This window comes from Penicilliopsis zonata, assembly GCF_001890105.1.
Source record: "Penicilliopsis zonata CBS 506.65 unplaced genomic scaffold ASPZOscaffold_6, whole genome shotgun sequence".
Classification (NCBI taxonomy): Eukaryota; Fungi; Ascomycota; class Eurotiomycetes; order Eurotiales; family Aspergillaceae; genus Penicilliopsis; species Penicilliopsis zonata.
The window spans coordinates 1274706-1299466 of NW_019208916.1; the positions used below are offsets into that span (position 1 = coordinate 1274706).

General features: G+C 50.9%; 9 protein-coding genes across 9 annotated transcripts; 5 read left to right on the plus strand and 4 right to left on the minus strand.

Moving 5' to 3' along the window:
• Positions 1–1373: 1373 nt before the first annotated feature.
• ASPZODRAFT_142037 (hypothetical protein) lies at positions 1374–2849 on the plus strand (the record flags this gene model as incomplete). Its single annotated transcript, XM_022724810.1, has 1 exon — positions 1374–2849. One exon carries the CDS (start codon positions 1374–1376, stop codon positions 2847–2849), a length of 1476 nt encoding a protein of 491 aa, XP_022581804.1.
• Positions 2850–3124: 275 nt separating this feature from the next.
• Positions 3125–4888, minus strand: ASPZODRAFT_1937166 (hypothetical protein). Its single transcript, XM_022727393.1, has 3 exons — positions 3773–4888; positions 3428–3697; positions 3125–3356 (listed from the first exon to the last, which is right to left on the minus strand). Exons 1-2 carry the CDS (start codon positions 4717–4719, stop codon positions 3472–3474), a joined length of 1173 nt encoding a protein of 390 aa, XP_022581805.1. The 5' UTR covers positions 4720–4888; the 3' UTR covers positions 3125–3356; positions 3428–3471.
• Positions 4889–5779: 891 nt separating this feature from the next.
• Positions 5780–8295, minus strand: ASPZODRAFT_132284 (hypothetical protein). The gene is made up of 5 exons (XM_022722979.1): positions 7794–8295; positions 7457–7723; positions 6323–7390; positions 6127–6240; positions 5780–6055 (listed from the first exon to the last, which is right to left on the minus strand). Exons 1-5 carry the CDS (start codon positions 7869–7871, stop codon positions 5960–5962), a joined length of 1623 nt encoding a protein of 540 aa, XP_022581806.1. The 5' UTR covers positions 7872–8295; the 3' UTR covers positions 5780–5959.
• ASPZODRAFT_1935733 (hypothetical protein) lies at positions 7922–8730 on the plus strand. Its single transcript, XM_022727389.1, has one exon. It carries the CDS (start codon positions 8225–8227, stop codon positions 8696–8698), a length of 474 nt encoding a protein of 157 aa, XP_022581807.1. The 5' UTR covers positions 7922–8224; the 3' UTR covers positions 8699–8730.
• A 1086-nt stretch (positions 8731–9816) lies between these two features.
• Positions 9817–15288, minus strand: ASPZODRAFT_65750 (hypothetical protein; the record flags this gene model as incomplete). The annotated part of the gene is made up of 10 exons (XM_022729327.1): positions 9817–10635; positions 10686–11320; positions 11377–11517; positions 11568–12094; positions 12150–12460; positions 12512–12740; positions 12802–13041; positions 13098–14100; positions 14160–15124; positions 15185–15288. The coding sequence occupies 10 exons, from the start codon at positions 15286–15288 to the stop codon at positions 9817–9819; spliced, it is 4974 nt and encodes a 1657-aa protein (XP_022581808.1).
• Positions 15289–15764: 476 nt separating this feature from the next.
• ASPZODRAFT_15978 (hypothetical protein) lies at positions 15765–16437 on the plus strand (the record flags this gene model as incomplete). Its single annotated transcript, XM_022726427.1, has 2 exons — positions 15765–16355; positions 16414–16437. The coding sequence occupies 2 exons, from the start codon at positions 15765–15767 to the stop codon at positions 16435–16437; spliced, it is 615 nt and encodes a 204-aa protein (XP_022581809.1).
• A 794-nt stretch (positions 16438–17231) lies between these two features.
• ASPZODRAFT_65185 (hypothetical protein) lies at positions 17232–18527 on the minus strand (the record flags this gene model as incomplete). The annotated part of the gene is made up of 3 exons (XM_022729284.1): positions 17232–17961; positions 18019–18267; positions 18331–18527. The coding sequence occupies 3 exons, from the start codon at positions 18525–18527 to the stop codon at positions 17232–17234; spliced, it is 1176 nt and encodes a 391-aa protein (XP_022581810.1).
• An 895-nt stretch (positions 18528–19422) lies between these two features.
• ASPZODRAFT_65422 (hypothetical protein) lies at positions 19423–21097 on the plus strand (the record flags this gene model as incomplete). The annotated part of the gene is made up of 8 exons (XM_022729305.1): positions 19423–19578; positions 19649–19678; positions 19735–19947; positions 20107–20212; positions 20271–20325; positions 20376–20438; positions 20489–20587; positions 20671–21097. 8 exons carry the CDS (start codon positions 19423–19425, stop codon positions 21095–21097), a joined length of 1149 nt encoding a protein of 382 aa, XP_022581811.1.
• Positions 21098–23219: 2122 nt separating this feature from the next.
• On the plus strand, positions 23220–24604 carry ASPZODRAFT_142044 (hypothetical protein; the record flags this gene model as incomplete). The annotated part of the gene is made up of 3 exons (XM_022724811.1): positions 23220–23292; positions 23342–24267; positions 24371–24604. 3 exons carry the CDS (start codon positions 23220–23222, stop codon positions 24602–24604), a joined length of 1233 nt encoding a protein of 410 aa, XP_022581812.1.
• Between the last annotated feature and the right edge of the window lie 157 nt (positions 24605–24761).

Here is a 24761-nt window from a genome sequence, read left to right on the forward strand (position 1 = left end):
ATTTTACTGACCATCCTTCCTGGTCTGGTCATATTATGCTAGAAAAAAGTTCTTTTTTTCTTTCCTTCTTTCTTCCTTTCATTTCATCTCTGCCAGTCTGGTTTGGTTTTGGAAATGCGATATGAGTCTTATGACACATACATCAGTCAGCATGTCACTGGCTATTGTCCACGATCCCTCTATTTTCCCCCTTTGTCATATTATCATGTGGTGCTCATGAATAGATGGAGCAGTAGTTTTATACATTCATAATGCTATTCATCTGTTGCAACCCCATAAGACTGGATCAGTAGTATTTACTGGTAGTGGTTGAAGGGACAACAGGTCAAGAGAAATAGATTTTCTTAATTATTATAGTTATAGAAAAGATAACCCAGGTCTATTAGTTAAGCCTAAATAAGCTCCAATATTTCCTACAGAAGAGATAGCTTTGGTGCTGTTTTTATTCTACCACACTGTTATGCTGTCCTTCATTCCTTTTCTGCCTTGTATGCCTTGCTGCCCTAACCAACTTGTGAAAGTTTGTTCTATCAGATTGATTGATCTTATTTGATAGCTACCCCTGTGTCTAGTTGGTACTTTAGATCCTGGTCCACTAACTATTAGGCTGCCTGGTGATGAGAACCAGGCAGCTCTTGATTCTGCCTACAGTCAGGTGGACGGGCATACAGGAGTGATTCTTATATGTTCAGATCCACTGGATGACCATACACCCTGGCTGGATGATCAAATGCAGGAACCAGGATGCTTAACCACGCGCCACCAATGCTCGGAGAAACATTCCAGGGAAATACGAACAACCTGGGTCGTCATTTGTGGCACACCCGAAAACCGTCTCAGACACATGCTCTAGGACAACACAAAGAGACTGGCAATTATTTCTGGATCACGCAGGGCCATGTTCAGTGCTAGGTATGTCTTGATGGATCGATCCATCTAGACAAGGTCTTAATTGTTGGTTGCCACAGATGACCTTATCATTCGTCCTCCACCACCCTCTATCCGCAGTCATATGCCTTGTTCCTGACTGACTGGAGGCACCAACTCGTGTGTGGCTGTGCCATACAGGTGATCTAGCCTAGCGAATGATTATAAAGAAGTGTCGTGGCATACTCGGAAGACTGGCAAGAAGAAGAGTGTCCTATCGCAAATATACTAGTATTGATCAGCGTCATTCACACGGAGTGGCTGAGTGAGTCGAGGGAATGTGTTTACGACTCTGAGCCCTCAAATACTGTCTCATACCAGCTGTTTTGCCTTCTCCTTTCTGGGTGTTTATTTCTTAATCGCCTCCGTAAAGCCCGCGGAATCGAATGTCAGCGACTTGACTTGTTGGTACCACCTTATACCGAATAACCAGATCGTGGTTCAAGATGAGGTGGGCCGCTATGAATGGCAATAACTCTCCAGTCATAGATTTGGCAGATAGCTATCTCTTTCTCGAGGCAGACAGCATGGTGGAGAGTACGGATCCATCACATCAGGAAACCAAGCTGAATCTTGGAGAGCCGAGAGATGAGGAAGCCGGAAATCCACTTCCCTCCCAAGACTTGGACTGCTCGGACTGCTCTTCTGCCGAAGCTCGAGCATGGGAAGAACTTTGGGATAGAGTGTCTTTTGCTTCAGACCGAAACGCCCAGTATCCGCTGCCTGAGCTACACCAGAGTAGGATCAGTGATAGGGAGCTGGTCTTTGTGAAGCCAGGCTCTAATACCGATCAAGTGGCTTTACATACCCTGAATATGTCTCATATACTTACCAGTGAAACAAGTGAATGCTGGCTTGAAGCATCTGGAGAGAATAAAGAGGGGAAAGAGGGAGGAGTAAAGCGGAGAAAGAAAGAGGAAAGTGAGGCCCTCCTGACGACTCAGCAACAAGCATCACCATTACCTTCTTCTCTAGCTTCTTTGGCACTCCTATCTTCTCTACCTCACACAGCTTGCTGTCAGAGCCCTTTGAACCTCCCCAGTGCCCTTCGTACCTCCGATCCCATCAGAATCCGTCGCCCGAAGAAGGTTCTCATTCAGCTTGACACCAGAACCATCGTGACTCCCTCATCCGACTGCCGAATTGATTCCAAAAGCATCAGCAGTTCGGAGGATACTTTCATCGAGTCTGCTATTTTGAATCCACGTTCCCCTCCGCAGAGAGATACCATGTCTGCCTTTGATTCGTCTACACCTGGCTCACGCCGGATCAATATCAACAAAGCTGAGAAGCACTGGAAGCTGTCAACTTCGACCGCCTCCGAATCTCCCTCCCCCCCTGCTTTACAGAAACCTGGTGATAACAGTGGTGGTGGCCGCCTGTGCAAAGACAACGAGACTCCCAAGCTCGCTTCTCAGGTGGCTCCGGCGACGGCTGTCGAGTTCAACAAGCCCCTTCACCCGGCACGGTACAAGACCAGGCAGCGTTCTTTCCTGAGCGACAGTGAGATCAGCTTTCTGGACCTTGGCCCAAGCTTGGCTTCCAAACGTTCCAAGGACGACATGGCCTCTTCTGGTGCCTATACCTCTTCCTTTGGCCAGGATAGCGATGTCGTCGACACTGAGCCGGAAGACAACGACTCCGTTGCCATCACCTCCGATACCATGTCCTTTACTCATGAACACATCCTTGCGAACCGTCGGCGCCGTATGGAGGTTGTCGGTCGTGGTGGTAGCAATGTGTTACAGAGCCCTCAGCTGGACTTTGAGAGCCAGGATACCAGGATTCGCCCTCTTTCTGCACCGTCGCTTTCGCCGCTGGGAGCCACGGGACTCCAGGGTCGTCCGTCCTATAACAGAGCGAACACTTCTTTCCGAGGCATGGACAAAGATTTTATGCTCGATGAGAACAGTCTGAATTAGATGCGGGGGGTGGTATGCAAGGCTTCCGGTAAGTAGTAGAGCTCTTCGGGTCGAACATAGGACATTGCTTATGCTTCTCATGCCAGACATAATGTGGAATATGATCAGACGTCTACTTCTACAGACTCATGGATTCTCTTTCTTTAGATTCTCGGCTAACGGCGTCATCTATTTCAGCATGCACTTGTAATAGAATACAAGCAATTCAGCAATGAAATAATCATCTTGAATCAAGCGACTGGCAGTTGGTGTGTAGTGTTACCTACCATTCGCAACTATGTCTTCCCATGGTATCTATATTTGTAAATGTAGAAATGAAGCTCTATATCATCGAACCAAAATAAACCAAGGCTGCTCTATGCACCACAAAAGACCCCCACCCGCCCATATATACGATGAACGAAGCGATTGTATATAGTCATCATCAAGTCAACCAGTGATCCTTGATCACATTGCCACAGGCCAGCCATCTACGTATTGAAGAGGATTATAGCCCAGTTTTGCGTCCTGAAGAGATATATGTATATTAGTTTTGATATCCCCTAGAAACCAAACAATCATGGGAGCGATGATCTTACATTGAAGTTGTACCCGACACTCTTGTTCACTGAAAATTGAAAAATTAGGACCGAAGCCCCCAAACTAGCAAGATAGAAGGGCGAAACTCACGGTAATGGTAATAGAGGATATCTGAGTCGCTGTCTGCCAGCACGCCTTGCCCACCAGGAGCGTAGACGTCTCCATTTGATCCGTACACCACGAGACCACCGCCGTCGACCAGATTGTCTCCGTTCTGATCCACGAACGGACCCTGGGGGCTATTCGATCTCCCAACCCGAATACTATACCTATTTCAAAATCAGCGCTAGAAAGGAGTAGAAAAGAAGAAGAAGGAAAAGAAGAAGAAGAAGAAGACAACGCACTCTTGCCCTGCAGCCGGTAAAGCGTTTGGGTCCAGATCACAGCATTTTCCGTGACTAAACCAAAGATAATACCATGGCTCGTGGTAGCTCATGAAACTCCCTTCCTCCGGGTGGGAGCCATCTCGACACAGTGGATTTGGATTATCCCCTCCGTTGTCAATCGCGACAGGTTCATAAGCTAGATGGCGGGAATTTGCGCTTGAGACGTCTGCCGTGAGGAGGTCGGGGTTCAGAGGCACCTCCCAGATCCCAGTCCAGTAGCTGCCAAAGGTCAGATACGCCTGTCCACTCCCATCAATGAAGGCAGCGGGATCAATGGTGTTGGAGGTGTTGAATGGATATGATCCCGATCCGTCCCCTGTCCCGGACTGAACAATGATTCCGTGATCGACCCAGGAGCCGGCACCGGGTGAATCGGAGGTGGCAACGCCAATGGCGCTGTCGCGACATCCGGCTTCACTGACACTGTAGTAGCAGTAGAATTTCCCGTCATGCTCTAACACCATCGGGGCCCAGGGCTTTTCTCTATCGCCCTTCGGGATGACGCTGAGATCCTTCAGGACAGTACCCGATTGGGTCCACGGGCCATCAAGGGTTGGGGCGTTGAAGATACTGATATGTTCCCCCACAGCGTAGAGATAGTAGGTATCCCCGTGTTTAATGATGCTGGGGTCATGGGTCTGAAGGTTGGTGGCGTGGGTGGCCGGGAATGAGGAGGCGGCATTCGGCCCTCGATGCGGAATACCTAGGCCGACGGTGATAGCGACGTAGGAGAGCAAAGCCACAGCAAGAAGCATTTTGATAACGCGGCGATAGTGACGGAATTTCGGGTTCGAGGCAAAGCGAGGCGACCAGAATGATCCCGACAGGGGCTCCTGTCCCTGGGGAGAAAGAGGCGCGTACATCGCTGATAAATGGCCATGGTCCTTCATTATCTTTTCCCCCATGGAGTAACAGAACCATTGTTTTCAGAAAAACGAATCGAATGGAGTAGTCGATCGGTGGAGCGAAGTAGGATGTTCTCCTCGAAAGCGCATGGAATAATAGCCAAGCCAGGCTCGACAGACGTCACTCACATGCCTCTCGAGATGCCGTTGGAATGCAAGGCGGAAAATAAGCCAATGGCGAGCTTGTTGTGATGTTGAAAGGATCTTGCCAATTTCACTGTTTTATTTTGGCTCTTGTCGAGAGCAGAAGTACTGATGTCCGGATGCGTTAAGATTGCCTGAAGATGACTGCAGCTGCACGAGAACTCCCAAAATAAGAGAGAGGCAATATCTTTCCAATCATTTCAATCCCTCGTTCCTGTCTTCAGAGACAATGTTTATTGCTGCTGACCCTGGAACGCAAGGGTGGTCGAACCTTTCACCACCACTGTGAGGACTATTTAGACAGTTATTCCGCACGTTGGAATCGTGAAAGCGATCAGCGTATTGCTCCCCCAAGTCTACGAGGACATTATAGATATACTGAGTCTGAGTTCCTTCGAAACGATGGCGTGGAAATGGTCTGTCGAGGCTCGTGGTCATGCGAGGGGCATTCTGCGATGGTGTCATTTTGCAGTGATCTGACCATGCAAATCCCCGGACGTAGCGACTAGGGCACGACTGTGATAGTCAGTCAACAGGAACAACTCTATCATCCAGTAGATCTTCACAGACCAAGTTGCGATGGTGGCTGCAAACGCCATGGCAGAAGAAGCTCCCTTGCTTCAGCGGCTCCACCATGAGGCTTCTGCGATCTGCGGTGATGTCGTGTTATCCGATCAAGTCACTAGGAGAAAAAAAAAACGCCCATTCCTCTAGGAGAAATCAATAGATGAAAAGAGATCGAAGGATGGCGGATGCGTCTTCATGGGAACGAGTGATCGTCAGGGAAGGATTGTGGTTCTCCTGAATTGTTATTGCCTTTGCCTACGGTCCAGTGCCTAAATTGGAACCCCCACTAGACAATGCCATTCTGTTCCCACTCATGGGTCCAAAAAAGAACTGAATTGATTCTACATTATAGGGGAACTGCGGGATTGTGGCCCGAAAACATTGCACAGGTTAGTTCTGGCCATTGAGGACGTTGAGAATAAGCATAGCAAACAGCTCAAGCAGACAGAGAAAAAACTCCACCAGCGCCGGGTACTCTTCGTCGAGACATCTCAAAAGTGCAAGAACAGGGAGGCACGGGCAAACTTTTCTAGCGAACGACGATCTTATCCACCTCGTCCTTCGCTTCTGTCCATGTCTCCAGATTCTTCCGTGCCCAGTCAAGGTGGCAGCGAGCATATGCAACCTGCAGAAGGGACTAAGTAAGCGTGATGTTTCTCTGGGAAGATTCTATGTGCACAGGGAGTCTTCACATACCATGTATCGACGTAGATCTGCTTCCTTATCCTTTTGAAATCGCTTTAGGTCTTGTAAAACCCCTGCGCTCGCGTCTTTGACGTCTTTTTCAGACACCTCGAGAGCTTGCTCCAACTGCGTACAAATATATCAGTGTTCATTCTCCTCCTCCTCCAGTTCACTGCAGGCTGCAGCAAGGAGAGCGGGGTAGTCTCACCTGTACCAAGCTTTCCTTGGTTTTACCGATCTGATCGCGCCGTGTCCGTTCGGGATCGACGTCCACGAAGCCATGCACCGCATGGCTGATACGGCCGAAGATCTTATTCGCAACAAAGGTGCCACTCGATGTCTTGCGGTGAGAAGAGCCCGACCCGGCAAGGCTTTCGATCCGTCGTTGCGAAGAGGCGGGGGCAGGCGCGGCAATCGATTCTCCATGAGTGGGCGGGAAGTCTGAGTCAATGGATGCAGTGTCCTCTGCGCTGCCGGGACGCGCTGCGGCCTCATTGTCGCCGCCACTGCTTGCTCTTGAAGAGGTGGACAAGGAGCGACGGGGCATGGAGGAAGCTGAAGGAGGCGAGGTGCGGTTGAGATACTGCTCGATGCGTTTGGCTTCCAGCTCACTCTTCTCCAGCGATTCTAGCAAGGTCTTTTTCTTGGAGAGTTCATCGCGTGTCATTTCCTCTTGGACTCGTTTAAGCACTCGGTATTTGAGCACGCTGCGGACAATGCTGGCAAACTGCGCGCTCTCTCTCATGGGCTCGGCGAAGCTGGCGCCTAGTGCTGAGGAGAGCTCTTCAGTCTCGATATATGAGGTGTCTGCCGCCTGCCCGACGCGTTCAATCGCAGCAGCCACGGTGGGTGACTGCTCTGAAAGCGAGAAGCCATTATAACGGGCCCCCAGTTCCATCAGATCGGCAGAGAGGGCAGAGAGATGGGATAGCGTCCGCCGATTGACCTTTTCGATGTTTCCCTGCAGGAGGAGCTCCAGCTCACGGGTGGATGCTTCAAAGTTGATAAAGTAAGGGTCCAGATCCTTTTCGCTCAATGGTCGCGATTCTGGAGGGAACCGCGTTAGTGCTGGTGCCCCCACGGCACTCATCGGAGGGCTGTTCGACTGATCGGTGGGCGAGGCCGGGGCAACACCGCCGGTGGACTTGAGCTTTGCCGAGGTAGAAGGCACTGGAAGCCAAGAGTGGGCGGGGGTTGGGTTCGCAGGGTCAAGCGGCGGGGCTTTCAGGTTGTTTTTAGGGATAGACGAGGCGGGATGCGAATGCAGAACCTCACTCTAAACACCGGGATTAGTTTGATGGGTTTTTAGGCTCGACGAGAAGCATGTGCGGATGAACCATACCCAGCTAACATTGGGGTCTAGAAACCTCCACCACACGCCGTCTTCGCGGACCTCCTTCATTCGGCGACAGCGGTTCAGAAAGACCGCGAGCATCCGTTTCCGTAGCTCAATGATGGCGATATCCTCTTTGGCCTTGGTCGGCTTAGCAGCATAGTCCGCCATGGTGTGCTTCTCTGGAATGGGCGGGATAACAAGCGTAGGGTGCAGATTAACCAGCGTCTGCCGAAGCGACGCAAACTCCGAATACCGTCGGCGGACCTCAAGATCCTATATCAGGAACCCCCAGTTAGTCTTCATAGTATTTCATATTTTTTTTTTCCTTCGCTGGTTCGCATACCCCTGTCCGAATCGTATAGACAATAAAGCTGCCACCACCCTCATGGTTTTTGCCCGCATCGGTGATCAGAATCGGCATATCCTGGTTCTCGTAGAGAATCTGTTCGATGCGGCTATCGTAGACGCTCTTCCGCGGGTATCCGTGCCCGCCTTGCTGCGCACCATACTCCCCATCATCCTCATCCTCATCCTCATCGCTTAACCCCCCCTGGTGAGAGATATAATCCGGCGGTGCTTGGTTCGACGATCGACTCGACGGCGGGGTGGATTCGCGGTCGTAGGGTGCTGTCAGACACCAACAAAAAAGAGAGCACCTCGTCAGCAGCCAACCAGTACAGTACCCACGGACGCAACCTCCTCCTCCTCCTCCCTGCCAACCGCCATGAATTACTTACGTGGAGAGATCGCAGCGGAGTGCAACGAATCCGACAAATGCGGCTCGTGATGATCGAACGCCCCGTACGGGTTGTTATCCTCGTCGTTCCACATGGAGGCTGGCGGCCCGAAATCAAAGCGGCCTGGGGGGGGAAAGGGATTAGAAAACACAAAGACGACTCCAGAGACGAGCCACGGTTATCGACAAGACAGTCTAAGCCCAGCTACAACCCACAGCAGGCACTGACAGAGACCCTGCAAGGCAGCGAGGTTGGGACGGGGCCGAGCTTGTCCCACGCAGCGGTCGGAGACGGCGGGGGATTCGTTGATTCGGTACGTCACTGCGCTGACGTAATGTATGCTCTAGGCCGTGCTTGGACTAGTTGCTGGGCTAGCCGGATCAGGAATGGTTTCATTGACGGCTACGGATATACGGAAATCCTGTCGGATATGCGGATCTACTATACTACTAATCGTTCAACTCCTCCTGAGCAACCCTGTAGAATGAATAGCAGACTACCTACTACCTAACTATCTAGTACCTGGTAGTGGCTCAGTACAGAGTAGCGACAGCCGTAAGTTGGCGTGAACCCATCTACCATTCTGTTGCTGCTGGCGCTGCCCCTACCCCCGAGTCTTTCCCCCAGTCGATCGTCTCGCCAGCGGTTGCACTGTTGTCCTGGTTATTCTTGCTATTCTGGTTGTCCTGGTTGTCCTGGTTGTCTTGGCCGCTTGGGTTGTTCTCCAGCTGCACTCCCGCCCATGTCCACTCGTCTGTGGTAGTGTTGTTGGGAGGCTCAGTCGCCTGGGAAGGCTCAACCGGATCTGCAGGCGCTCCTACGCTTTCCCAGTTCCCTGCCGGGATCGCCGGCGAGTCAGGCTTCATGTTCACAGGCGAGGGCGGATTGGCAGGAATTGACGCTGACGCCGCCCAAGCATCCTGCTGGGGGGTCTCTGCTGGCTGTGCTGGAGTATTGGCCGCCGCGCTGGACCATTCGTCGAGCTTCGGTCGCTCGTCGATCGTAACGTGTAGGTTTCCTTTCTTCCGTGGCGGAACCTCAGTCGGTCTGGAAGTGGTAGTGACTGACCGCGACCGTCTTGTGCGCACTCGAACGGGCTGCATCTCCAGCCAGCTGCCGTCTGCAAAGGTGTTTCCTGCGCCGGGCCCTGGTGTCTGCCGTGAGCGAGCTGGTGTTGTTCGCTGGGAGAGATACATATTCCAACAGCGGAGGAGGAAAAAGCAGACTCCCAAGAGGATGAGCATGACGCCGAGGACAACCACGATCGCCAGATTTCCCTGCATTGTGGTGTCGAGAGATGAGGTCAGAATCGGATGGGATGGCAGCAGCAATGAGGTACTGGCCGAGGGAGGAGAGCTGACTCTTAATAGTCATTTAGTGAACAACTGGCAAAGACATGACATGATTGAGGTGAAAGAGTGGTTTCAGGATGGAGAATCTGTCGCAGTGAATAAAGAGATCTCTGAATTGATTAAGGGGAGTTGTGCTGCTTCCAAGACGCTCAATATAGAGAGTGGTAGGTTTAGTGTACAGGATTCTTTGTTACTGGCTTAGAATGACTGAAATGTACTGCACATTAAGTAAATAATACTCTTTATTTAGTTAACCATAGTACTTTTCTCTATACACTTATTCTAATGCTTTTTGGATCATTGAAAGCCATTCGTGATGAAGGTATGCTGCCTGCCCAGTCTCTTGGAGTGTCTGGAGGCGACGACGAAGAACCTCCCGATCTTGACCCAGATACTGCCGCCCAGCAAAACTGTCTGACGTGAAGGCAGTAGCCAGGCTAAACACTCTCAAGCCAAGAGTGAAAGTTTCAGGCTTGGAGGCCCAGCCTAACAGGCCATCCTTCCCTGTTTCCTCGGTACTCAAGTCGGCAATATAGCCCAGTCCATCAGATACCCACTGTGAGAGGCTCTTCACGAGCCCTTCCTGGTAGGAGCTTTCCGTCAGGATGCTGAGCTTTTGAGACCACAGGCCGAGTTCCCGAACGTCGTCAATGAAGAGGTTTTGTTTTTCCTCCACGAACAGCACTGTGCTCTCCTTTCGCAGCTCCGAGAAGAGATCGGATACTGGAACCAGTTTTGGTGCACCAGAACAGTCGCTAATTCTGGGTCCTTGTCCGCAGGCGTAGTTGAAGATCCGTTGAGAAAGCAGCGGCGAGTCTGAATAGCTCCTTGCGATAAACTCGGCAAGAAGGCCACTAGCATTCAAGGGTGCCAGAGCCACGGCCTTGGAAGGCGAAACGCTTGAATAAGACAACGCCCACGAAGCGGTAGCGGCGGAGATATCGCGGAGTTCTTCGTCGTCATCGTTCAACATGTCGTACAGGATCAAGTAGACGTCGAGGAATACAGGGTCGGTCCGAGCTGGGCTACCGAGAGGGCGTAGAATCCGTCCAAAGGTGCCTAGAGACTTGACGGCTGCCAGCCTGGTTGTAAATTCCTAGAAAGAGTCAACTCTATATTCCTTGACTTGAAGTGCGTATCACTCACGGTTTCTTCCTGAAGAGCAAATCGCAGCTTTGTTGTCCAGCTGCGGAGCGCTGATCCAAAGTCAGGCAGCGCCTGCCACTGGCTCAAGCTCGCCTTGACTGCCAGTAAGCAGCCCTGAAGCCGCAGTCCTGCATCACTCATTTCTCGATTCCAATTTTCGGTTTCTTCTGCTGACCGGAATCGCTCGCTCAGAGCATCCCAGGGAAGGTTGATCCCTTTCAGATTGTCGTGGCGATAATCAAGAAGGCGCTCAAGTATCGATGCTAGATTTGCAGTGGCACTCGTTCTGACGATCTCCAAGTGATCTCCCAAAAGAATCGAGGTGTAAATGTTGAGCAGGTTCACCCTGTAGGCTTCTTTTTCTCCGAAAAGCCCGTCCAGCTCCTCCAGTATCCATCGCGCAGCATTGGGATCAAAAGACGAAAGGGCTTGGAGGAATAGAGTCAAGTCCGACTCTCTACCACGCAACATCATTTTAAGAACAGCAGCCCATGCGAGTGTTCTTCGGAGTAATGAGCTAGCACGGGTTGTGCTCGAAGATTTCCAAGACGGCTCGTTTGTATTCAGGAGATAATCCAAAATATCGTAGAGATCATGATTCTCAAATACCTCCTCGAGAAAAGTAGCCATTCGACCTATCAAAGTTAGTCAGAGATATGACTCGACAAAAGCCTGCTGGAGCAATTGGTACCTTCTTGGCCATTCCGGACACTTTGTTCCACCGTGTCATTCAGCGTCTCCATCAGAGCACTGGCCACAAACGGCGAACGAGAAGAAGGGAACAAAAGAGAAAACGCTCGCCGAAGAAGAGAGACAATCTCATCGATATGTCCTAGACTTTGTTAGACGCAACTATTGAATACAGCATGATGGGGCACTTACCATTCCAATACGGTTGCGGAGTGTATTGGAAGCGTCGCAAAGCATATCTAATGCACATAGCTTTGCCGTGAAGAAGATTTTGTGAGGTTTGTTGGCTCTCGAAATCGATCAACTTCTGCAGTTCCTGGAGGATATCTGAACGATTGAGCAGAGAAGCGTATACACGAGCTGCATGCTCCCTGATTCCCCAGACGGGGCTGTTAATCCAATGCAGTACCAGGTCACGAAGGGTCGTATCGTCGTTGTCAGAGAGCATTGGAATCTTCTCGCCAACAAGTTCGAGGGCAGGGAAAACTCTCTCGGTGACCATGTCGATGCTGCCTGCCTCAATGACCTTGTTCAACCCCTCCGGAGCGAGGAGGTCGGACACAAGCTGCATGAGGCCAGGGTACTTATGGAATGACACTCTAGCACCCGGTTCCGAGCCCGACTCACCACCGAAACCCAAACGAGCTCCAGGGATATCACGATACATTCTTGTCAGGAGAGCGCGGAAAAGCATCAAGCCAGAGTTACGTAAATTCCAGCTGGGAAATGTCAACGATCGATACTATCGGAAACGAGAAGAACGCAAAAACTTACATAGGCGAACCCATACGTTCTGCAGATAGCGTGAGGGCTGGCATGACATATGCTTCAGTACGAGGACCAAGTTTGTTGTTTGTGAAGATGTCCTTGAGACAGTTCATCGCATGCACCTGGGGCAATTCCATATCCTGGGTTGTTTCTGACTGTTCTGCTAGCAGGCCGGTGATTTCGAGGAGTTCCGTAATGACCTGTTGGAACAAAGGTCCCCGAAGTGTCGAGGACAGGACTCCAGTCACAAGAGCAGGGATACCAGCTGAACGGCGAGTAAGCTTTGAAGCCGTCTCAAAAATGATTTTCTTTGCCTCCTACAGCAAGTCAGGATTAATCAACGGGAAGGAAGTGCATAAGAAACTGACTTGATACCATCCCTGGGGCAGGGAGGAGATGCTTGGGTCATTGGACTGGCTACATCGCTGGCAACAGGTAGCAAATGTTTGAGACACAGTTGTGAATGCACCTCGGTGGCGAAGCTCTGCCAACTGAATGAAGCTTGCTGTGCCTATTTTTTCGTAATCGGCTCGTTTGAGACCGTCGTCCCCACGGGGGCCATATGTTGTGTTTGCAAGAGTAGAATGAAGAAGCAGACTTTTGCGGATTTAGTAACATGAAAACTCAAAAGAACATGAAAAAAGACAGGACTACATACCTTGATTCTCGCAGGGCACGCCACGAGTAGGAGAGGATATCTTTAGGTCCAACATCCATATCCTCTGCTGGCTCATCCGTATGACCTTCAGGCGAATCTATGCATAGTACTGGTCTGACCTCTAGCCATATCTGGTCACATATCTTTGAAATTCTCGTGTGAATGGTTCTCCAAGGCCCAAAATCTTTGCCAGGTTCATCTGAGATGAGTTGGTAAAATTTAGGTGTCAGGATGATGTACCTGAAGAGAGGGATGAATTAGAGCGAGATGTCAACATTCTAGCAGGAAGTACAAACCTCAAAGCAGAGACATAGCCATGGAGGGGCGCATTGCGCATGGCGGAGCTAAAGAGCCCGCCGGGAAGAGACAATTTCTCCTCCAACTTTTTCAAAATTGCGTCGACAATGCCAATCTTGGTTTCCCACCACTGCCTACTAGTGGCAGTAGCCTGTCCTGTGGCGGCCACAGAGAACAAAAGGTGGTAAAGGCGAGCCACAGTATCTGCATGATCTGCTCTGCTAGTATTGCTTGCTAGTTGCTCTGCTCTTGAAAGAGCATCAATCAAATGTACCCCAACGTTGGGTTTCGATTCCGCGGAACTTGCCAGTCCAGTCAATAGAATATCGCGGGGAAACAGTTTAATGATGTTCAGTGACGTTGCTCGCACTTCTTCGAATGGGTCAAGAAGCAGGTCCACCAGCAATCGAAGCAAACTGGAGTCGACTACCTCCATGTGGAGTTTCCATTTGACTTGGGCAGGATCTGGCTTTGCAGATTGCGTTCTAACAACACGAGTGTCAAGACCAGACTCAAGGACGAGGCCCAATGCTTTGAGAGCGGTGATATGGCGCTGGTAGGAAGCAGTTGACTGCAGGTCTGCCTTCAGGAAATCAATGTACGCTCCAAGATAAGCTCTTGTCGCTGTATCGCTCCTCTGGAAATACAGAGAGTTCGAGTCCGTCTTGGCTTGCTGAGTCGAATCGGTCGTGGTTGCCAGGGTTGACTTTTGATCGTCTGTGACACCACTCTTGAGTCGAACAATGAGTTTGCGCGTCAGACTGACCACTTCGCCTCTTGAATACGCATCAGACTCCGCATGCATACTTGGCAGGCCCTTCATGATAACACGCATTGCAGCGGCGCTGACAGGCTTCGTTGTTGAGAAAGTAGTAATCAGAAGAGCGAGAGTCGCAATACGAATGCTAGACTCGCGGTGAAGAAGAAATTGACCGATAATCTCGCTGTTCAGAACCACAACCTCATCTGCGGTCTTCTTAGACGCAGAATTTGTAAAGTAATCTAGAATATGATGAGCAATCAGCGCTTGAAAAAATGGCGTTTTCAGAGTAAACACGCACGGTCTTCATGGACAAGTCCAAGCTTCTTCCCGACTTGTAGAGCCGCAAAAAGAACCATGTATTCGGCTAGTGGCGCGTCGGTCATATCACCGGCGAGTAGGCTCTTCACAGGCAGCTGGTTGATGAACACTTTGAACCCAGAAGGGTCTGCGGTAAACAACGGCTCGAACACATTGTTGGCTATTGTCTCTAGATTATCTAGATTTCGAAGGGAAATATGTTTGAACGGAGCAGCCCAAATTGCTGACCATTGCTGCGATTCTTCAGGAGATACCTGCTGGGACTCAAGTTCATATTTCATCCTCTCCACAAAGGTAGCCAACACAGAACCCGATACAGAGGCAAGTTCCTTGTTTTGAACTTGCTTCAGGAGGCTCAAGACAAAGACTTTGGCGGCGATCTCTCTCAGCGACGCTACATACTCCTGATTCTGCATATCGGCCTGGGCAAATTGCGCAGGTGTAATCGACAGGGCTTTGCAGTCGTCCACGCACAAGGCCAAGAATCGCTCATAGTTATTCAGAAGCCAAGTTGCAGTCATGTCAACCAGGTCAGATACTGTGACAGCTGTCTTGCGGATAAAAACATCTAGAGAAACCAGTGAGCCCTTGAGGCGGGACCGCTGTTCGCTCAGGATAACACCAGGCAAGACCGCATCCCCAATTCGGGACCGGAGAGCGTTCTTCTCCTGTGAGTCCTGATTTTTAGCCAGAATTGTCACCAAGGAAATCAGTACTTGTCTCATAGGCTTGGGCTTTGTGTACTCGAAGCGGTCCAGATAGACCTGGAAGACAGCGAGCCATGTCTGACCTGAGAACGCAAGCTGCTGTGTCTCTTCGTTCTCGGAAGCAGATGCAGCATCCAGAAACGCACTCACGGCATTACACGCCGCCGTCGTATGATCATTGGACAGAGAAGCCGTCGAGAATGTCATCAACAAGCTTTGCCATAGTTGGCTCACTTTACTAGAAAGGTGTCAGATCTTGTCTACGCTGTCAAAGTGACACTGCGAAGGTCACACCTACCGGGCATCATTGCACTCGTTCACATATCTTACCAGCGACCCTTTGCTGATCTCTCGGAGCAGGTCTGGGGGCAAGATCTGTATCTTCCCGGCGATTTCCTCCATGTTCCCCCACGTCCGTTCGTCTGGGGCGCCAGCGGTTACATTAGATGCCATTGTCGCACAAAATCCACATGTCCCGGGAAGAACCACGAGACCATCGGACAGATACGCTGCGCAACAGAGCCGGATCCTCTTCTCTCTCCCCGCAGAGAGTCTCGACAATTGCCCTCTTTCCATTTCGCCTCTGGTGGATTTTCAGGTGGGCTGGCCCAAAGAGGCCTAGCGCCGGCCACCCCTTTCTCCGAAGCCGGGGACAGCCAGAAAGGGGAAAGCGCAACAGAACTTAGAACAGTCTTGCCGTCACGGGACTGAAGTTTTTGTTCCCAAGAAGCCTCGAGCGTCATCAATCAACCTGTCTTCGCCCCGTCTAGAGTCGACCAGCGACGAGCCAGCGGTGGACCCGGACGATCCTATATTCTTTAATATCTCTTCTCTTCTGTATTTTAGAAAACTTTTTCCCTCTTCAACCCTCCTACACCATGTCGATCTGGGACTCATTCAGCGGCCGCAAGTCCAAGGGACCTGAGCCTCTGGATGCCGCCAACGCGCCCGACGTTTCCTCTTTCCTCTCCGAAGCCTCGATTCCCGATCCGTCGAAGCTTCACCCGCTTGCCGGGTTGAATCAGGATACCCTCGACTACCTCAGCCTTGAAGACACGAATCTTGACGAGCTTCCCGGGTCGCGATCGGTGCTGCCGTCAAGGGGATGGTCTGATGACCTGTGTTACGGAACTGGAACCACATACATCGCTGCGTTGACGGTGGGAGGAGCCTGGGGTCTTTCGGAAGGCCTGCGACGCACACCCGCGAGCGCGCCACCCAAGATTCGCTTGAACACCGTTCTCAACTCCATCACACGGCGAGGCCCATTCCTCGGGAACTCGGCGGGTGTGGTCGCGATGGTCTACAACGGCTTCAATTCCGGTCTCGGCTATGCTCGAGGGAAGCACGATTCGGTCAACAGCATTGTTGCCGGTGCTCTGAGCGGAATGGTCTTCAAGAGCACTCGTGGGCTTAAGCCTATGATGATTTCTGGCGGTATCGTGGCTGGTATCGCAGGTGCCTGGACCGTACGTTAACCCCGGTATTTTACTACCTTTTTCTTCTACTGACTGATTCTTGCTATAGGTGACGAGAAAAGCACTCTTCTAAACTCCTCGATCTTCTCAACCATGTTTTATTATCTTGCTGTTGGGTAATAGCGACCGCCCCCCGACATCCGTATACTGTGCACTATTTCCGACAAAGCGGCGGGCGTTGTTACCGCTTATCTTCTTCTTCTTCTTCTTCTTTTTACGCTGTATTAGAACGGTTCTTCAATATCTCCTACAAATCTCTTCACTCCGGCGCTCAAAGCATCCGTGTTTTCGCATTTCCCGTTTGGTTGGGGACTGGACATGATAATGGGTGTTATTTTCTTCTTCCGAATCTTTGTTGTACATATAAAGGTCTCCGGCATTTTTGGAACGGGTTATTCGGAACGTCCAGCCGGCCTCTCCTTATCCTGTCAGGCACTTTTTAATGTTCTTAGGAGCTCAAATAGAGAAAAACATGCAAAGTCCAGCAGGCTTGTTTCTCAGCTCAGTGCTCACGTAATACACCTGTGACTTCGGGCCGACATCGAGAGCGGACTCCGAGTCATCCCGAGGGGGACGGAGAATGTGGTATACAGGAGTTCATTATTCTTGACAAACAAACAGGGAGTTCATATTGCTCGGCATTGACATTTAAAGACTGATGGTACAGGAATGACTGTGCTTTGGCCCATATCACAATCGTATTGATGCAAAAGACCTCATGTAACCGAAAAGTGTCAGCTATCGGCATACTCATACCTCGAATTCTCCATGCATAACCAAACTCATAAATGCTATTATAATGTGCAACTGCAATATATACATGTGTACAAGAACACATATTTATACATCTATACAATACCCAAAAGTCTACTCATAAATATAACAGAACTTTCCCTCTATGGTGCTCATCAGATCCCGCATAACAAACTGACCGGGAACGGCGTAGCCGTAGTTGATCTCTGTGTCGAGGGTGGTGTTGGCGGAAACCGGGTCATTGAGGAAGGTGCCTGTGCCGGAGATGGCGGTAATACGGGTGGCAGGATCAAGGTTCTGCCAGATCCAGTATACCCTGTCAATCATGCGGTGGTGGTGCCAAAAGGCCGGGTCCCCAGGGGAGACGTAGAGGTCGCGGCCGGGGTCACCACCCATTGAATAATGGCCACCACCGTGCACGCCAATGACCCCGGAACCAGGAACACCTTGCATGACCATTTCAAAGTCCCAGATATCATCGTTCTGGGTGATAAGGTCGACCACAGCAGTATAGTTAGCCAGCGAGCGGATGATCTCCGTGGTCAAGTCACGGCGGAAGCAGCGTGGGTTGTAGTCAAGGGGGTTGGCGACAGCCAGAGTCCGGTTCCCAGGCAGGGCCAATGCGGCCGGTCCCAGGTTGATTGTGTAGTTGACGAAGGGGCCCGACACAACACACCCTCCGCCGTTACCAGGCGGCAGGATGACGGGTGCGTAGTCGCCCAGGGAGAGCACGATCTCGCCTTCATGTGGGATGTGCCAGCCGTTGCCGGACAAGGAAGTATCACTTCCGTCGAAGACCGAGGACTTTTCGAGGTTTTCGGTGGTCGATGGCCAGTCCCAGTACCTAAAGTATATCAATACCGAGACCGTCATGGGAAGGGAGATCACCCTAGCAACTCACGGGAAAGCGCCGCTGTAGCCACATTCTTCACGAAGAGCCTGGTCGAAGACCCAGACAAAAGTGCGGTGCCAGATCAAAAAGGTCCCCGTGTAGTGGATCTCCAGTGTCTGGTTGATATGCGTCGCGACAAAGTCATCATATCGTGTCTTGACCCCCGGGGCAACACTGGCAGGCGTCTTGGGTGAGGTACTCTGCAGACATAGCACAGCGTCGATGTACTCCTTCTTTTCGGCTGTCGAGAAGACATCCCTACCTCCTGTTAGACTATCCAGCCTCGGGCAACAGAAAAAAAATCCAAGGAGAGTATCTTACCAGTTGCGACGGACGTGAACGGTCTCCAAGGTGCAGCTGCCATTACTGCTGGAAAGACTGTCGATCGACTGGTTGTAGGCTTGCGAAACCAGACGAGAGAGCTCTGACGCAGAAGCAGCGTCTTCTGCGTTCAGGTACGCCTGAGCCAGAGGCTGACAGGCCAGTAGACCCCAAACAAGAGGTTTGAAGCCAACCATTGTGTGAGACCGACACGGGAGGGTTGAGTTGGGTGACTATCCAGCTTGGGGAGGGGGAAGAGCGGGATTTATATGAGCGACTTTTTCCCTCCCCTTCCCTCCCTCCCTTTTCTCCCTTCCTCCCTCTCCCTCCCTCCCTCTCGCTCTGTCAAGTGGTACCTCCCGTCCAGAGTCATCCCTCTAGGCAAGCCTTTTCTTGTCTGACTCGAAGGATCCGAATGCCGGGCTCTCCTTAGTACCCCGTACTATAACATAACATCGATCACCCGGGGTGTTTGTTGGTCCTCTGCTACAACTCGCGCCTATGAAATTGCAGCGTTGGCAACGGAGTGGGTTTCAAATACACCAGGATGAAGTTTATCAAAGGGAGATCCCTGTCGGACCTTTCTCCATGAGTCCGTATAGAGGGTGGAGTAATAGTGAGCACCAGGTTCATTTTCCTTCGCCGTATGGGATAAGAAAACGCTTACGCATTCTTCTGTCTGTCTGTTCACAATTAGATTCAGGCGGGGACCTTCTTTCCCGAATAATAACTGATTTACTATGGCCACCGGGCTTTTGACTGGGCTAAAGGAGAGATTGAGATGCTGCGGTCTCATTCCTTCCTGGTCTTATGGTGGCTCTAATATTGGGTAGATGCTGTCCAGCAGTCGGAATGTCCTGCTTTGCAATCCCTGATGAACTTGAATCAATAACCCGACAACGGATGGGATGCCGTGTTCGGTCTCTACGTCCCCTTGTTCAGTGACACGATCATGGAATAATCTGTCCCCTTTCTTTTCTCTCTTCCTTTTTTTCACTTTAACCCCTTGGCTTGTCTCTATCCCCAATTCTCTCTCTGTCTCTTTCTTCTCTCTTTCCTTTCCCCCTCTCATTTGTCTCATCTCCGCTCAAAATGACAGTTTCCCATCCTGGAGGCGAGGGTCTACCTAACGTCAATCGTGGGCCCAGCATCCTAGTTGCCACATCCATAGTCACAGGCTGTGCCTTGGCCACGGTCGTGGCTCGTATGTACGTCCGAGTTTTTGTCATTCGCAATGTGGGATTCGACGTGAGTGACCTTCAATTACGTGAATGAAAGATTCAAGTGGATGGAGAGTGTGCTGACAGTGGATCCGTAGGACTGGGCAATGCTCTTGACAATGCTGCTGGTAACCTCCATTCACCCAGGCGGAAGAGGGAGGAGAGAAACAACTGACAAGTCTAGAGCCTCGCCGGGTGGGCCATAATCGTGCCAGAAGTCAAGTACGGTGCCGGGCGACATACTGTCTATGTGGAGAAGACGGCTGTCAAAGCCATGCACCTGAACTTTGCTACGCAGGCCATCTATCTGTGGTCAATCGGGCTCGTGAAGATCTCCATTGGTTTCTTCTTGTTGCGGTTTGCTCCCAAGCGAGGATACAAGATTTTCATCATCACGGTGATGGGTAATGGATCCGAGAGTTGAGATACACCGATGAAGAGAGCTGACCTTTGACAGTCTTGATGTTCATCTATACCACGGTTTGCTTCTTTGTATGATTGCCTTCACTTTCCAAGAACGCATAACAATCATTCTGTGGGGTTCTAATAGCTTTAGACCCTCATATTTGAATGTAAGGATATCAGGACCATATGGGACTCGAGCATTGTGTCCAAATGTTTCACTACGACGGAGCTATTGGCTCTCAGCTATACGAACACCGGTGAGTGTGGAACGATATACGATGCAAGACACTCTCAGTCCATTCTGATCTCACTCAGCCCTGAACATTCTCACCGACTTCATCTTTGCGACCCTGCCTGCCTTAATGCTTCGGTTGGTTTCTATTCTCTTTCTTCGCCGCGTCCTGCTCACTCGACTCGCAGACACCTCCAGGTCAACCGACGTACCAAGGCATCATTGACCTGTATCTTGAGTCTGGGAGTACTGTAAGTGATCAAAGCAACGAAAGCACCTCTGGTTTGTCTCACCACAGTAGTGCGTGCGCTGCTGCGTGCGTCAAGCTCTCCATTCTTCCGCATTACGGCCAAACCGGCGATTTCCTCTGGGATTACACTGATCTGACCATCTGGGTTGTGTATGTTACTATCCATTATTCCTTTTCCTTCTTCTGCTGCCGCTGCTGCTGCCTTTTCCTTTTCCTTTAACGTTCAATTCTAGCGCCGAATCCAATATTGGAATCATTGCTGGCAGCCTCCCCACGCTCAAGCCGCTGTTCAAACGGTTCCTGGACACCTACGCCTCGCGCTCTAAATCCCAAGGGTACACATCTGGGGGACGGGACACGTTCCGGATGCAGAAACTGGCCGGGTCGCGGTCCCGCTACGGACCGGGGAGTCGTGGCAGCAGACAGATGCGCATATCCAACGGGGGCGATGATTTCGATGCTCTACGGGACGGGAAAAGCCCAACGGTAGCCAATGGTAAAGGAAAGGGCAATGGCATGGGTTTCGGGACCGTCATCGTTAGTACGCGGGGTGGTAGCAACTCGAGCGAAGAAAGAATCCTCCCCTTACAAGGGTCGGAAGGCATAGGAATCATGATGACCCGGGAGGTGGAGGTGACGGAAACGAGAGGCAATGACTGAAATTGCAGCTGTTCCTTTAGTCTAGACGCTACTCTTGTAGAGGATTCCATACCTTGTATTCATTTAATCTTCTTACTACATAGTTACCAGCTGCAGCCAAAATTCTTAGAGCAGGAACGGCAACTAGGATACGGGGACAGCAGGGATACTATCAGTGGGATGGCAGAGTATTACTCCGCTTTCTTTTCGACTCGTAGGGTCTCTCCCTCAGGACTGCATGCCCTAGCTATGTAGGGTAATTATTCTCCGAGATTATCCGTGGTATTGGAGGGCAAAGGGTGAGCTGATGTTGATGATAGCTAACAGTAGTAGTAACCTTGTCAAGATGCCTCTACTCCGTAGTGTATAGAGTAGAGAACCCGAGAGTTTATAGCCCTGGCGGTTAAAGCAGCGTCTTATAGACTAATTAATAAATAGAACAACCTAGACCAGTAGATATAAACAGTAGATGATCAAATTTCCTGTCTTTAATTTCCGACACCGTAGGCATCTACCGTGTACTAATAATATATCTTCTGGTGACCATGATCGAATAGAGACAGTACAGAGTACCTCATAGAGAGATAAAATCATAATAAAGCAGAAGAATCAAATAACTGTTGAATAAGATCAGAGAGGTATCTAGTAACTAACTACCTACTTTATTTTCTCTTGTCTTGCCGTTCAAAGCCTTAAAACACTATCCTTGAGTCCGCGTTTCAGCCCAAACCTTCCTTCCTCTGTCAACAACGCTCTAGAAATCAAACAACCGTCCATTTTCATCTCCAACCATTTGAGAAAGCAAGTTTGGTAGCTGGAATGAAGAAAAGGGCCACCGAGGGAATGCTAGGTGGATATGGGACATGCAATGAACGTCCTGAACGCCTTTCGCCTCGATGACACAGGACTAGAAACTTGCACTTTGTCAGAAGCGACAAAAACGAAGCTCTCACTGTCCAGGATATAATAGTTTAAGGACTTGCAGTTGCTGAGAGCCAGGTATGGCCTGGAAAAATGCCCGGAAATGTGGCCGCCGAAGGAGTCCTTGGTCAGCGAAGGCCTCAAGAGAAGGAGAGACAACAACAACACTGGGGACGACATAAGGACGAATGTCAATGATGTCAGGATGCCGGGACTGAAGAGGACGCTTTTATTCGTTTATTGCTTATGTGGTGTCTCTGGCCCTTGATCAAAATTTACTACGGTTGGGCGACAATGTGAGTTTGAATCCATCTCTGAATACCAGGCGTATCTGATATTGATCTTAGGTCGTCCTCGAATCATCTCCTCCCTAAACACATGGCGGGGATCCCATACTTCTTTAAGAAGTCCCTAAACGGCAGATACAAGTCTTGACTCCCATATCAGCAGCGCTGTCCGTCGCGGGATCAATTATGTCTCGGTGTGGCCACCTATTCTGTCTTTTTTGTAATCACGCTGACTGATTTAGATTTGCCTTTGTCCCTGAGGCTCTGCAGAGCTGCCAAAGGTGGCACATCCCCTGATCAAACGCCGAATATGAATTCAAAGCGACATCAGCCATAGGCTCACTGTTGGCGGGTTCCTGAGTAGCAGCAACCGGCCTCTACGCTGACGGTTTCTTGTAAGCTTCGCAGCTGGTCGCTCAGTAACGCTTGATAAAAACGAGAGCGCCAGAGCTGCTGGAGATCACGGAGTTGGCCTCATCCTCGTGCATCTGGTCTGAGCTGACCTATTGAGGGCAATCAGTTCGGCGAGATGCTCTCAGACACGAGCATACTGCCTTGAAAGTAGCTCAGGTTTTTTACACCTCAATTCTGGCAACCCAAATATCCCTGTCGGTGGCTCACCTCAGCAACCTCATACATCTCGTCAGCCAGGCAGCTACACAGGCAGACTTCAGCTGTGTGGGAAATATTGAATTTCCATTATCTGATGCCAATGAACACACTTGCAGGGACTATTATAGAGTACTTAATAGAGAATCTATCCATCTCTATTAGCCATAAAGGTCATAAAGACTAATACTCGCCCTAATTCGCTGACGTGATTCATTTTATGGCCCAGCCTAGACTGTACAATACGACTGAGATGAATAGAAAATCACCACGACCACCACGGCCCACTGCAGCGAGGATTCTTCAGATGAAGAGTTGAAGCAGCAATGGTGAACCTCCCGACCGTCCAGGCGCACAATGCGACTCTCTCCCTAACCTCCGGCCTCATCGCGGTGTTTGGTAAGTCCAATCTGCTCTCAAGCCCTTGCATCTCACTCATCCTTCACAGTCGGTGGCACGTCCGGCATCGCGCTTTCAACCGCCCTCGCCTTCGCCCGTCAAACTGCCTCGCCCAAAATCTACCTCATCGGGCGTAGCCAGTCGGCGGCCGATGCTGCCATCACGTCGATGAAAGCCATCAACTCCTCTGCCCAGGCAACCTTTCTCCAAAGCGACATCTCCCTTCTCAAGAACGTCGACAGCGTCTGCGGCGAGATTGCGGCCCGAGAGCGAAAAGTGAACCTGCTGTTCATGACGCCCGGGTACATCACGCTGAAAGGCCGGGACGAGACGGCGGAAGGGCTGGACCGCAAGTTCGTGCTTCATTACTACGCGCGGATGCGGTTCATCACCCAGCTGCTCCCCCTGTTGAACGCCGGCGCTCACGACAACGGCCGTCTCTCCCGCGTCGTGTCTGTGCTGGACCCGATGGTCTCCGTCCGCGCCGGCGGCTCCGGCACGCTCGACTTTACAGACCTCAGTCTGAAGCACACGTTTAGCCTGAGGAAATGCGGCTGGCACGCCAGTCTGATGGGCGATTTCTTCCTGGAGAGCATGGCGGGAAACTACCCGCACACCTCCTTTGTCCACGCGTACCCGTCTGGCGTGGCGACGGGGGTGTTGCGCGAACTGCCGGCTGGACGCGCGCTGTCGGCCATCCTCACACCACTGTTAAGGCCGTTCATGGTGCCCCTCGAGGAGAGCGGAGAGAGGCATTTGTTTGCGGCGACGAGTGGGAGGTTTCCTCCGAAAGCTGAGGGGGGGGAGGCCACGGAGGGGGATGTCGCTGTTGGCAGCGATGGGACCAGGGGCAGTGGGTGTTACTGGGTGAGCTGGGACGGCGAGGTGTTTCCTCCAAACAAGAAGCTGGAGACGACGAGGGCGCAGGGCGCGGCAGAGAAGGTCGTGCAGCACACAGAGGAGGTTTTTAAGCAGGTGTGCGAATAGGCAACATTGCTATCTATTAATTTATGAGTTTAAAGCCAAACTGGATACGAGTACATATTAATTTAATTACCGTCTATTAATTTATTCGTAGCATACTAAACAATCCCAATATCAGGTGATGACTGTTGCCTGCTCGCTTTCCCAGAAACCTCAATTCCTATCATCCTACACTCTGCCACCTACCTCTACCTCTCCCCCTACCTGCCTCTCCCTCTACGCTATTGCTAGCTGCAAGCTAAGTTCACTGGAAATTACTGGAAATTCTTTTATTTCCACTTTTCACAGAGTATTTTCCTGTTGTCTGACGGTATGGGAATTAGGTTGAGACCGCGAACAAAACCTCCGACCGCGAATCAGCATTGGGATCGACAGCACGTCCGGTTAGAAGGTTGGGCATAAGCAGGTGTATACATCGGTTTTATTCGCTCGACGGGTGGCATTCTTTACGTCATGATGGGAGCTTATCCACCGAGGGATAGACG

Coding starts and splice junctions, on each gene's coding strand:
- ASPZODRAFT_132284 (XM_022722979.1), bottom strand. CDS start 7,871: ATGCCGATTCTGATCACCGATGCGGGCAAAAACCATGAGGGTGGTGGC. Junction 7,724..7,793: donor TCTATACGATTCGGACAGGG/GTATGCGAACCA, acceptor TTCCTGATATAG/GATCTTGAGGTCCGCCGACG. Junction 6,241..6,322: donor CCAAGGAAAGCTTGGTACAG/GTGAGACTACCC, acceptor ATTTGTACGCAG/TTGGAGCAAGCTCTCGAGGT.
- ASPZODRAFT_1935733 (XM_022727389.1), top strand. CDS start 8,225: ATGCGGCTCGTGATGATCGAACGCCCCGTACGGGTTGTTATCCTCGTC.
- ASPZODRAFT_1937166 (XM_022727393.1), bottom strand. CDS start 4,719: ATGGGGGAAAAGATAATGAAGGACCATGGCCATTTATCAGCGATGTAC. Junction 3,698..3,772: donor TTACCGGCTGCAGGGCAAGA/GTGCGTTGTCTT, acceptor ATTTTGAAATAG/GTATAGTATTCGGGTTGGGA.